At 39.1% G+C, this 13,904-nt stretch overlaps 1 protein-coding gene across 1 annotated transcript in view; it reads left to right on the top strand.

Moving 5' to 3' along the window:
* Nucleotides 1-13,904, top strand: part of arhgef40 (Rho guanine nucleotide exchange factor (GEF) 40) — a 53,063-nt gene that overhangs the window by 12,248 nt on the left and 26,911 nt on the right. Inside the window, 13 exon segments of the mRNA XM_084109263.1 lie at nucleotides 85-311; nucleotides 1,700-1,849; nucleotides 1,919-2,033; nucleotides 2,281-2,374; nucleotides 2,472-2,558; nucleotides 3,173-3,289; nucleotides 4,165-4,263; nucleotides 4,419-4,570; nucleotides 4,692-4,830; nucleotides 8,344-8,463; nucleotides 8,609-8,800; nucleotides 11,087-11,527; nucleotides 12,988-13,352. Coding sequence (XP_083965389.1) covers nucleotides 85-311; nucleotides 1,700-1,849; nucleotides 1,919-2,033; nucleotides 2,281-2,374; nucleotides 2,472-2,558; nucleotides 3,173-3,289; nucleotides 4,165-4,263; nucleotides 4,419-4,570; nucleotides 4,692-4,830; nucleotides 8,344-8,463; nucleotides 8,609-8,800; nucleotides 11,087-11,527; nucleotides 12,988-13,352 — 2,298 coding nt within the window.

Below are 13,904 nucleotides of genomic sequence, written 5' to 3'. Positions count from 1 at the left end.
ACTGCCTGTACAAGCGATACCATACCACTATAACCATACAGGATCTGTTGAATCACTAAAACACTTACATTTGCTTTCCTACAGGAGGAAAAGGAAAGCCAAAGGAGGCAAAGGGAAGGCCAAATCCAATGGCCGTGTCCAACATAAAGGCAAGGGTGACCAAGTCATCTCAAAGACCCAGAGCAAAACCATTCACCCAATCAGCCATTCTAGCCAATCAGAGGATGCTCCTCAGCTAGCCAAAGACTGCAAAGTCTGTGTACCAGCCACTGATGCAGAAACAGATGCAAAGTCAAAGGCCAAAGATAGAGGTATGTTCTGATCAGCACAGTTAATGCTTATCAGTGACCTCACACTGAGCAAGTAAATCATGGCTTACTCCAGTGGTTTCCAGACTGGGGGGCACAACCCCTAGGGGTTATTAAAACGGGGCTTGGCAAGGCTAAGGGAAAGTGTACAGTCAGCAGATTGTTATGCAAAAGAAACCTCTTCAGGGTGATACAAGACCCCACTGCATAATTATCCAACTTATTATGGAGCTACTTGCCACATAAGTAAATAATTAAACACAAAATATTAATTTGACAGTTTAAACAGTGTTATCGTTGTATAGCGTGCAATAACAGACCACTAGATGGCACGATTGAAGAATCAGAATTGAGTATTGCAGGGAGCCATGTAAAAATATAATGAATGATGCTTGGTTATAATTATGCACTAAGCATGGACAAGTTTGTGAAAGGACTGCTAGTGCCAGATAAATGTAAATCAGATGATGAATCTACTTCCTATTCACAAATACCAAACAACGTGTCTAGAACCCATTATAATCAGTTATGCTGTCTACTGGATGCGACTGACATGACACAACAAATCCCAGACAGTGAACTGATGTCCCGTTCTATTTCTGACATACTGCATTGCTCCTACACAAAGGACAAATGGAACTATGAGAAAATATGACGGGGCATATCTCGCCCTCGGATTCACCAGTACAATGGTGGGTAATGAAGAGACACCACAGTGTGTTGCGTGCCTCAAAATATTAACTTCTGACAATATGAAGTCGTACAAGTTAAGACACCACTTAGAGACTTCACATCACGGACACAAAGAGAAACCCGTTGATGTTGAGAAGCTGTAGTACTGTTTTAATTATGTTTTAAATAAATCCTTTAGAATTTTGCAATCAAGGTTATGTCTAAGAGTGTCTTTGTGTGGGTGCATCTATATTCATCAAATAATCCTGAAAAAAAGTTTCCTCAAAAACATGAAGCAGCAAAACTGTTTTCAACATTGATAATAATCAGAAATGTTTCTTAAAGCAGATAATCAGCATATTAGAATGATTTCTGAAGGATCATGTGACACCAAAGACTGGAGTAATGATGCTGAAAGTCCAGCTTTGCCACCACAGGAATAAATTATATGTGAAAACATATTCAAAAAATAAAATAAAAAATACATTATAATATTTCACAAGATTACAATATTAAGTTTAATGTATTTTTAATATATAACAGCAGCCTTGGTGAGCATAAGAGACTTTCAAAAACAACAAATTTTACATCATGAACACAAAGGGGGTGGAGGGGGCTTGAAAATATTTTTCTCTACAAAAAGGGGGCGTGGCAGAAAAAGTTTGGGAACCACTGGCTTACTCCATACTCAGTCTGTTTAAATTCAACATGTATTTCAGAAAGCCAGTCTTGCACATCCTTTCCTGACCATTCCCAAAAAGAGATGGGATTATCTGAATCTGCTGCTCACTTGGAGTCCAAATCTCCCCCTCCTCATCTTAGAGACTTAGATTTCAATCTTCTGCAGTCAGGAAAGCTAAAATTAACAGGTAAATGTTCTTGCTTAGTGGTTACAAAATATTTGATTTTCCCTTAACATTAAGTGATTTCTTATGTAGGTACTATGGATCGACTGGGACGAGCATTGGTTTTCACAGAAAGTCACCTACCAGAGGATGGCTGGAACACAGATGAAATGATCAAAGTGTTGTCCTGCTATTACACCATTACCAGGTCTGTTATTTAACCCATTTGACAGAGACCATCACAACTGTCATGACACCTACACACATATTACATGCATTGGTTTCTTTTGAAAAACATTCATATTGAGTGAGCTAAAGTTAGAGTTAGAGTTGGCCAGGGTTTTGGTAAGTCCCCAGTGCTTCACTGAATTTTAGACTGGAGGGCACTATCTCATGACCTTTTACTGTGCTTGGCTAATGTGCGTACTATGCTGTGCTTTTTTTTTAAATAACAGACCTATGGCCAAAGAGAAGGGTCTTACCCTGATAGTGGACAGCAGAAAGTCTGCCCCGTCTGAACTCTGTCTCTCTGCACTGAAGCTCTTCAAGGTGAGTCAGTGCACTGACTGTTTGTGATCCAGCTGGCACTTTATATTGATTCTAAATCTGTTTTTTCTGAGTGTTTGTGTCGGCTTGTGTTTAACAGGAACAGACAGCAACAGGCCTTGACTCGATTCTTATCTTAACAGAGGAACAAGAAGAATTGACCCAACTGGGTCTGGATGGAATAGAGGTTCATGTTTATACACTGAGTTAAATTTGTATCAATCAATTTGGGCTAACACAAAATAGGAAATTGTAGGGAAGGATCTTTCTAATCACTTTTTGTGATCAACAACTACATGTATGTGACAAACATAAGACAGATTGAGGAGCAAGGAGGAGCAGCTATTGGTAGCTAAAACCCCCTACAAGGAAGAAAATGAAGAAGGGCTAGTTATAAAAAAGTAATTTGTGATGTGGAACTGATTAACAGTCTCCCTTAGTTACTGTTGCAAATTCTGCTTAACTTTCCTATTAGTGCTTGTTTGGATTGTATCTGGATTATCATATCTGCCAAAAATATCTATTTGCTAAAAAGCTGTGTCATGGAAGGCTACATCCAAAATGTGAAATCCATCAGCACCTCAAACATAAGATTATATTATATTTGCGTCACAGATACCATCTCAGACATAGAAAGCAAAGATTTCGTAGTTAAAACAGTTGGCAGCACTTTTTTTATTCTTTCAGCTCCTCCACATCCCCAGGGAGTTCGTTCAGTTCCTGTGGGAAAAATTAATGTTCAGTCTAACGCTCAAGCATTTGACTAGATAATGAAACTCATTATCTATTTTACTCTCTCAGGTGCATTCAGTACGAGGTACGGGCATCCTTCAGCAGTTTGTGGACAAGCAGCAGTTGCCCAGAGAAATGGGTGGAGACTTTAACCACTCACATGATGACTGGCTCACTTTCAGACTGGTAAGAAATTACTTGGCAAGTCATCTTGTGTTGCCAGATATCTGGTATGGTTCACATTACATCTTATTCTGACTATCCAGCTAGTGGATGTCTAGTTTACTTGCTACTAAAAGTCTTAAATTAATGTATTTCAAGAATTTTGCGCCCGTTACCTGACAAACTTCGACAAATCCAGTGTTAGTTCTTCTCAAAAGTGCTTACTGTATCAACCTGGTGTCTTGTAAATACTACTTTGTTTCTAATGTTTATAAATACTAGTACGGACTGCTACACATGACTGATGGAAATTGCATAGAACGCCTTATAAACCTTTCAAGACCATCAGATCTGAAGTCATAGTTTATATAATGAATGTGATATACTTAATTTAAAAAAATACTACTGAACTACTAACCATAATCCTGCGGCAAGATTCACCACCGGAGAAGTTACATGGAAATAGGAATCACAGAAATCATTTAGTGACTTTTTCTGGCTAGGAGAAACTAGCTACAGTAGGTAACATTAGAGTTTAGCGTCAACCCTGGTCCAACACACAAATAAATGAATGGTAAAAATTCTCCCAGAGCAAATATGCAGAAAAAATAGAGACCGTAACTTATGCAGTTTTATGTAACCTGTCCATTAACATAAAAAAAAGAAGATTTTTTTAATGGATATCTTTGTGTGTGTGTGTGTGTGTGTGTGTGTGTGTGTGTGTGTGTGTGTGTGTGTGTGTAAACTTAGCACTTCGGATAAATATATTTTGAATCTTTAAGTTAAGTTATACTCTTAAAAAGCACCAATAAACGTAAATCTAAATGTTTTAATAATTACCACAAGCCTGACCCAACATCTGCAGTAGATTAACATGCTCTTCCTAATGCTCTACACAGAGTTTGGAGCAGTTGACTGAGTGCTGTGAGTGTGCCCTCACCCTGCTGGGAGACGCACTGCAGTCTATGGACACAGAACCACTACCTGACAGCATTAAGGTTAAGCAGCATTTGATGGCAATATGATTTGCTGTCTACTTAAAGTGTATTTCAATACTTATTTGTTTGTGTAATATTTGTTATGCAACAATTATGCAGACACAGACAGATTAGTTATTAGACTGTTTCTAATAACTATTTCTATTCACCTTTAGAATGTTCCCTGCAGCGCCGACAAACACAAACAGTTAATGACAAGTATTCTCACTGACCAGCGGCTGACAGAGCTGCAGCAGAGGGGTGGGGCTTGGCTGGCAGGTCTGGCCAATGGGACGTCAGGGTTGGCACAGAAATCACCAGACTGCAAGTATGTATAGAATAGAGAAAGAATAAATTAGTTTCACTTAAATTTAATCTGTAGTGGACATTTAAAGTTGTTTGTTTAAAATCTGGAATGTTGCTGACGTAATTCTGCGTTTTGCTTTTAGGGCTGCTTTAACAGTGACCTCTAACCTATATGACAGTGTGGATGATGCGCTTCACCGGCTGGTGCGTGTGTCCAATCAGAGGGGTCGTGACCTCGAAGCACTGGGGAGACTGGCTACACTTGTGGATAAACTGGACAAGGTACTGTATGTGTGAGGATAAAGAGAAGATTTGTCAACTGAATATTAATCGGGTAGTAGTTAGGAATAGGGCTGTGCCGGTAAACTTGACAACCGCACCACCGCGGTTGTAAAGCGCCACCGCGGTGGCTGAGTACCTACCGGCGGTGGTTCGCCAAAAAAAAAAAAATGTGTTTGTGAATGCTGTTTTACATTAATATTATGACACACAAAGCTTTGTTTACAAAAGAAAAAAATAGGTTTGCAATTAAATGTTATATTGCAGATTCGCAGCCATGGAAAAGTTTGAATTCATGACGAATGAGAGAGTTGTAGGCTACGTGAGCCCATAAATTTAAACTGTCGGCTTTGAATTCTGGTTTGCGATCTGGTCACCCGATTATCAGCAAATTTAACAATATTCCATTAGTTAGGCCTTTTCCATATAGAAAGCTTGAATTGTCTACTTTTAAACAAAACAATTCAAAACGAAAATAAACCGACTATGCTTATGTATTCCGTATGAAGTGTGCATCTCTCTCTATAGGCGCGCGTTCACTGCGAAGATGATGAATCAGCATCGTTAACTTCATCTTTGCAGCCCGACACTGACTCAAAAAAACCCCACTTTATTAATAAACAATTCAAATGTCTCCTTGCTATATTTGACACATTCATAATCATTACTTTTGCTGGTTCTTTGTGACAGCTGTTATGTGCGTTATTGGCAGCGTCACCCTCCGGTTACATGAACGCGTCACCGCATCAGCACCAGAACATGGAGATTTTATTTTAGAGAATAATAATCGCACAACATTAGATATTCTATAATTAAATAAACAAATTGAAAATTAAAACATCGGGACTCATCCCTGCATGTAATCTCTTGTTTCTTTTCCCATATCGTCTCTCGTGTCTCACCCATTTCCGAAGGGGATTATAAACGTTTCTTCCTTTGTTCGCTTTTAATTAGGTCTATTATTTTCGTATTCTTTACTCTGGTAAAGTAGCCTAGAAAAACGCTGTAGGACGTAGCCTACATTTTTACTTGTACGTCAAATTCTTTTTAAAGACAGTTTGTGCTTGTTATTAGACATATAATTACAGCGCGTCAAGTTTGTAAAGCGCGTTTCACACGCGCGGGTGATTTTAGTTTGTCTTTCTCTGGCAGCGCGCAAACATAGCCTAAACGCCTTGCCCTTGTGGAAGATAAAATTCGCTCTTCATACCTTTTACAACCAGTAGAAAACATGAAGATCGATGGTCTCTATCCTGCTCGTGTCCCACATCCCTCTCAAAGCAGAGCGGTAGGCTATATCACGCGTCTTTGTGTGGAAATATTAAACAAAAGTTTTTTTTTTTTTTAAAGATTCAACTTTATTATATTATGTAAGTTACCAGTATTTTACTGATATTTATTTCAATGCTTTACAGGCTTTAGTGTGTTGTTTATTTAATATTTATTATTATTATTATTATTTATTTTTTCAAAACAACCCCCCAACTATACCGCAACACCGCCGGTAGTTGGTCCATTTACTACCGCGGAGGTAAAAAACTGCCACCGTCACAGCCCTAGTTAGGAATTATTTTAGATAGACCATCAGACAGAAAGACATATATTACACCTGCTTCTATTTTTCAAGTAATCCCGAAGACCTTTAATAGCTTGTTAAAATGATGCAGTGAGATCCAGGCAGATGAGCAATGATTATGTCAGAGATCAAATTTGAATAAGGAATAACACATTTTATTAATTAAAATGTAAAAAAAAGTGAATTAAGTAAATAATACAATTTTAATAGCAAATAAGTTTCAAGATTACATAGAAAAATTAATCTAAGCATTAATATCCAAAGTATTGTCTCTAACAGATGAAGTTTGTGAAGATCAGAGAAAAGAAAAGCCCAAAAGAAGTTAGAAGAAGATATTTGCAGAATGCAAGGAGAGGAAGAAGAAGGAAAAGAAGAAGCCCAGAGTCTTCTGAAACTAAACATTTTATATGCTATGACTACATAACAGGAAGGGAAAGTACCTACTGAAGTTCTTTCTTTGTACTTATCTTGCAACCATTTAATGATGCAGGTCTTATTAGGTCCACCATGGTCCTTGTAAGGCACACGGAATAACGTAATAAGCAATTGTGGTTTTAACACCTTTAAGACCTTTAAGGGAATATTGCAGATCTTGCATTATCTCATGTCTGCAGAGATGGAAACAGACATATTTTGATACCAAGGTACATCACATAATCAATTTTGATGGAAAACATACCCGGTCAAAAGGATGAACCCCTCAATCTTACAGCACAGAAGAGACACAAAAGACTTACATTTGAGAATAATCAAACATATCAGAGTACATGGTAGAATATATGTAAATGGTTAAAGAAACCAATAACATGTAAAAGAATAATCATGTAACATAAGGAATATAATGATTAATGATGATTAGATGAATACATAGCTACCAATGGCTAGAATTCATGAAGAAAAGATACTTAATAAAAAAATAAAATTGAATAAATTCAAATATAAAAGATTTTGCATACACCATAAACTGTGAGTTTGATGAGTATTGTAACTCAACTCTCAAGGTCCAGAGTTGAATTATTATGCAGTGTAGACATTTGCTGATTATAATGGGAACGTTCGAGAGAGTCCAGAACAATGAATTCACGCTGATCTGTGGAAACAAACAGTCACGTGAAACTGTGGAAACTTGCAGCTTTGTTGATTATAATGGGAGCTTTCCAGTTTTGACACATCGTGTCACTCACTTGCTTTGAATAACTGTTTTGTTTTTTTAAAGCTTTTAGGAGAACCATGCTGACCATTTAGGTAGTGTGTTTTGAATGACTAATGCAATACCTTGTATAACAGCAATGAAGTCATTCAGAAACGGCTTGTTTTGGATGTGTTCATAAAGAAAATTATAAGATTATAAGAAAAGAATAAATTATAGGAAGGAAAAGTTGACATGAAAATGAAAAGCACCATAAAAGTTTCATGCACTATATTTTTTATGCACAGTCTGAACATGGCAGTTGTTGTTTTTTGACTGAAAACATCCTCTCACCCTCTTGAATGAGCTTTTATTTATACATTCAGTTATAATTTTTGCTTTAAAGTTTTTGTAATTTATATATTTTTTCATTTAGATACAATTTATTTTTTAGATGTATTAATTTTAGTACTTCTACTTCAACTTTTTTTATTTCAGTTAGTTGCCAAGGCTATTTTTTAAATAGTTTTAGTTAACAATAACAACACTGCAACCAGTAAATTTCTCATTTTGTGTTTAATGGAACAATGAAAGTAATGCAGCAAGAGGGTATGAGGACATTAGGGTAAATAATAAGTAAATAATGACAGAAATTTAATTTTTTTGTGAACTATTCCTTTCTTAATGGAAAAAAAACCAACAATTACAAGTTTTCTCATAATTTTGCAGTCCTAATATATGTATTTCATTACAAATGATATTGACTCCTTGTTTCTTTCTCTCTCTCTCTGTGTGTGTGTGTTTGCTCCAGTGTGAGAGAGACATAGAGCACATACAGGAGCAGCTAGAGGACTATAAACACCCTCCTCTGTCTCTCAGCAGACTGTCACTCAAACAGCACAAGTTTAAGAGCTTCAGAGACACTGCTATGGTCAGTGTGTTTGACAACTACAACTGAAATATATCATCTGAGATGCTTCTCATTTTCACACATTTGTTATTTGATCTAGCCTATTCCGCTCATGTGCAGCTTAAAAAAAACGATCAGCTAGGTTTGCATTTGTGTGTGTTTATAGGAGCTTCACAGTGAGACTCTGGTGTTGCTGGCAGAGGTGGAGAGCTGGTCTGAGCTGGATTGGTCTGGTCTCAGAACCGTGCTGGACAAACTCCCTCCAATAAGGGAAAGAGTGCGAGACATGTCTCACCTTCTGTCAGACTGCTGGACACAGCTGGACAACACACAACGACTGCTGTCTACACTTACTGAGGTAAAGCACAAACTAATACACACACGCAGGGATCTCATATTAATCTAAACAGGAAACAGTATTAAACTATTAACTGTTGTAAACTTGGAATTAAGCCTTTCCCCCGTTATTATTTGATTCACGGAACCGGACACCAGTTATCTTGCTTTATTCGTCAGCATAGGAGAGAAACTTGAGAAGATGTTGTATTCGTGCCAGGTCTATGTGTTCCCGATGTTTCTCTGCCATAGTACAGTAAGATTGAGCTTATATACACCACTGAGCAACCTTCAACTTCCTTGTAAGGTAGAAAAACACGTTGCTTTTGTTTAAAAATGGAACGTATACCTCATGCTTACACATGGTACAATCCACTTTCCATATTAAGAAACTATCATTTGCATCAGTTGAAAAACATTCCTTTCCTTGTAAAGAACATGCCAACTGTACACATTTAATGTATCATCATCATCATTGGAACATCTCTGCTCAGTGAACGTTGCATTGCACACATACCTCTTAGCAAAATATATAACTCTCCCAGCTCCCCTCCTTGTGTCTAAAATATGATCCTCAAACACGTCAATGTCAATAGTCTAACTCATGCATTTTAAACTTCATGAGATAATACAACTGATTATGAATACTAATAAAGAATAATAATACAGATACATAATATTAAATAATGAAATTATATTAATAGATGAAATTTTAGTCTTCACTATTTGCCAATGGGGTAAGGGAAATAAACTCACTATTGGCAATGAAAAAAAATGAATGCATGTTCCAGCTCTTCTTATATGCAATTCATCTACTCAACTTTAATCTTTAACCAAAATGTCATAACTGGCTCTTTTTTGCTATGCAATTCCACATAATTTTTTTTTTTAAACTGCAGTTGAACCAATTAATTAAGTAATTTAGACGCTTGAAATTTCTGCTTCATGCTAACTTAAATTCAAGTCTTATAACATTTATCTCACAGTAAATTATGTTAGTTAAATAGTAAAAATACTGATTAAAGGTGTGCGGTCACATTTATCATTGCTCTATGAAATTACGTGGGCAAAATCCAGGTATTTCAATAGGAATCTGCGCAATGGACAATGGACCTTTTTTGGCCGCAAAATATCACCTAAATTTCGTTAGTGTGACTGCATCTTAAGAAAATGATTGTTATTATAGCATTTACTTAGGTGCTCTCAATACATAGTTCCCACATGACGTCACAACATACGGGCATTTGCCGATCCCGGCGCCATTTCTGTGGGCAGAACATTAGACGAAGAAGCTGAAACAAGTTAATTTCGTGATAAAAAGTGAAAATGGTCATCTCCTGCTGGGTCAATGGATGTTCAAATCGTGCCGGAGGTTCAGTTAAATTTGGATTTTACAGTATACCCGTCATTAGACTTCATGAATGTGACAAGACGAAGCTTTTGTCAGAACAACGATGGAGGTTATGGCTGGCGAGGATAAACAGGAAAGAAACTCCCTCAAAACACGCAAGAATTTGTTGTGTTTTATTGCGAGTGTACACAAATATAAGTTAACACTTTGCAGTTTGAATGATGTCCTGTATGTACAAAATGACGAGGTATTAAAAACATACAAAAACAACATTGTTTCCACTGTTCGATCGCGCCCGCGACTCTCTCACTCACACACAGACTGACGCACACACACACATTCCAGCCTTGCAATCTCAGATTATGTCCCTAAAGAACCCGCGTATAAAGTAGTTCCGCATTAACTGTTACATTAATTTGCACGCGAGTTTTATTTATTTTCATACCGTGTATATTCATATTCATGCACATATTTCCAGGCTCGGAATTGCTTACATGTGTTAAAACTCCTAGCCAATACCAGATAATGGTAACGTACACATGGATAATACAGTATCTGAGCCAAAGCTGCAAAATCAGTGCTCAGTTTAGCGCATACGGATCCACACCATTTCTGACTGAAATTTTCGCATTGTACCTCTCTCTGTCTTGTGTTAATAGAGTGTCTTTATAATCTCTGTCACTTTGTCTCTTCATGATTTTCGTAACATTATAAATAGGAAGAAATCTTCGAAATTTGCTTGTAAAACTTTGTAAACACAGCAGCTTATGCCCTCAAAGATGGCGTCTCCGGGGAGGTCACGTGACATTAATTGGCCTGTGGGAACTATGTATTGTTTGGATCCCACTGTATACCATTACTGCAATATATAATTCATTTTTGGCTTCCTACATTCCGTTCCTACATACACACACTTTTGCCAGTAATCATGACTACATCTCCATTCCTCCCCTGCAGGCATCTCAGTGGTGTGATGTGGTGTCGTCCTCCTCTCCTTCCTCTTCCTCGTCCTCTCCTCTCTCCTCTCTTCCTCCTATCCCTCCATCACGTTTCCAGGACGCTCGTGCTCTTGCACTGGAACTGGGTGGAGGGGCTTTGTTGGACCTCTGGTCTCAGACTCTGGAGCGCTATCAAAAAACACTGGCTCAGTTTAAGAGCCGGATCCTGCAGGCGGAAAGAGGTTCGTCTACAGCCCAGGGTCAGGAACAGGACTCCGGGGGACGAGGGAGGACTCCTGCCCCCAGCACCTCCAGCTTGGGGGATTTAGAGGGCGAAATCGAGCCGGACTGGTGCCCTGGAGGAGAGGGGGGCATGCAGTCCTGGGGTTCACTGGCGTCTCTCTTCCGGCCACAAAACTGCTCAACACTCAAGATTGGAGAGGAGAAGAAGAAAGATGGGGTGAATCCAGGAGGGGGAAAGTTTCTGCAAAATCTGCTGCACCCAGCCAAAAAAAATGTTAGTGTTTTAGAATGACAGAGTTGCAGTCGTGTTCAACATCCAAAATAAACGTTTTTGCTACTCTTGTCAATGAAAGGTGAACTGAGAAAACCATCCAGAAAAACACCAAGCAACACCCTAACAGCTATCTAGAAACTCCCTAGCAACCACCAACCACTTAACAACACCCTATCAACTACATAGCAACACCCTGGGAACCATCCATAATGCTCTAACAACCTCCAGCAACACTATATCAACCACCAGGACCCCTAACAACTGCATACCAACACCCTAGCAACTGGATACCAATGCCCTGGGATTCACCCAGAACACCCTAGCAACCATCAGAAATACCCTAGCAGCTGCATAGCAACTCACTAGAAAATCACTAGCAAACTGCACAGCAACACTTTAGCTGCCGTATATAAACACCCTAGCAACTATCAAGCAGCTCCATAGTAACCACCAAGAATACACTAGAAACTGCCTAGCAACACCCTAGAAACTGCAAAGCAATGGCCTAGTACCTATTTAGCAACTCTGTGGAACCATCCAGAGCACCCTAACACCCACCTAGCAGCACCCTAGAAACCATCCAGAACACCCTAGCAATTGGGAACACCTTGCATAGGAACACCTTAACAATCACATACCAATGGACTAGGAAAACACTCTAGAAACTGCTCAGAAACACCATAGAAGCTGCATAGCAATGTCCTAGCACCCTGATAGCAACACCCTAGGAATCAAGAACACCTTTACAAAAAAATAGCAACAACCTAGCCACTACCCAAAACAATCTGCATACCAACACCTTGTTAGCAATAACTTTCCCTTGGAAACTCCCACAGCACCCTAGCAACCATCTAGAAACTGCTTAGCAACACCCTATAAACTGCATAGCAACTCCCTTGCAACCACATAACTAAACCTGGGAACCATTCAGAAAACCATAACAACCATATAGCACCACCCTAGCAACCACATAGAAACATTCTGGGAACCATTTAGAACACAGTAAAAATCATATAGCAATACTCTTGCAAACACATAGAACCCCCTAACAACTTCATAGCAATACCCTAGCAACTGTACACCAATGCTCTGGGATCCCCCCATAACACCATAAAACCATTTAGAACACCCAAAAAATCTCACAGCAACTTCCTAGGTACAGCTAAGAAGAACACACTATAAACTGCTTAGCAACACCCTTGCAACTGCATAGCAACCCCATATAACATCAAGACATCTAGTTAGGACATGCACAGATTTAAACCATGTGTTATGTTGCAAGTCAAAAAAATTTGCCAGTTTTTACTTGCATTTTATTTTTGGCTGGTGCCAATTTTTTTGTGTTTTTAGGTAAATTAGATTTTATGTTAAAACAAATTATTACATGCAATTGTCCTGTGTAGCCCACAGATGCACCACTCCCTCCCAAACCCCCTCGCAAGCGCCATCCCAGTTTTGACCTTCAGGCTCTGCTGGCCCCGCGCCGTTCAGCCGCCATGTCTAAACCTGCTGAGTCCACATCGGGTCAGTCTTCTCCGCTATCCTGGCTGGGCCGTCGGGCTGTGACAGATCCCATCCTTACGGCGGGAGTGACAGCAGCGGTTCCAGGATGGAGGGATCCTACTGGTGGAGGAGGAGTGCTCATAAGAGGAGTGGAGGTCAGCAGTAAAGAAGTGGCGGATCATACTGGCTTCACACGCCAACATGTGCTCCTCAGCCGCACTGAAAGAGAGACAGGGGTGGAGAGAGCAGGAGCAACCGCACAAAGGTGTGTTCGTGGCAGGTTTCTCTTCAGAAATGTTTTCCCAAGCAACCACATAACAATGCCCTTGGATCTACACAGAGCAATCTAGCAGCTATTTAAAATTCCCAAGCAATCTCCCCTAGGAACCATCTAGAAATACCCTGGGAACCTCCCAGAGCACCCTAGCAGCCACCAAGTACACCTTGCAAACTGCATAGTAATGCACTAGCAAATGCATGCCAGCACTCTAGTAACTCCCTAGCAACCACTAAGAACACTCTAGAACCTGCCTAGCTTCACACTGGCAACTGTATTGCAATGCATTAGCAACCCCAAATACAGCGGTGGTCAGAATTAATGGCACCCCCTGGTAAATATGATAAAAAATGGCTGTAAAAAATAAATCTGCATTGCTTTTGATCTTTCATTCAAAAAAATCGCAAAAATCTAACCTTTCATTGAAGTAAAAGAATTGAAAGTGGGGGGTAAATCACATTATAAAATAAATGGTTTTCTCCAAAAGACGCTGGCCATAATTATTGGCTCCCTGTTATTAAATACTTTTTGCAACCTCCT

The sequence above is a fragment of the Abramis brama genome (genome assembly GCF_963993115.1).
Source record: "Abramis brama genome assembly, chromosome: 3".
Lineage (NCBI taxonomy): Eukaryota > Metazoa > Chordata > Actinopteri > Cypriniformes > Leuciscidae > Abramis > Abramis brama.
The sequence above is the reverse complement of the archived record's forward strand: the minus strand, read 5'-3'. Positions and strand labels throughout refer to the sequence as shown.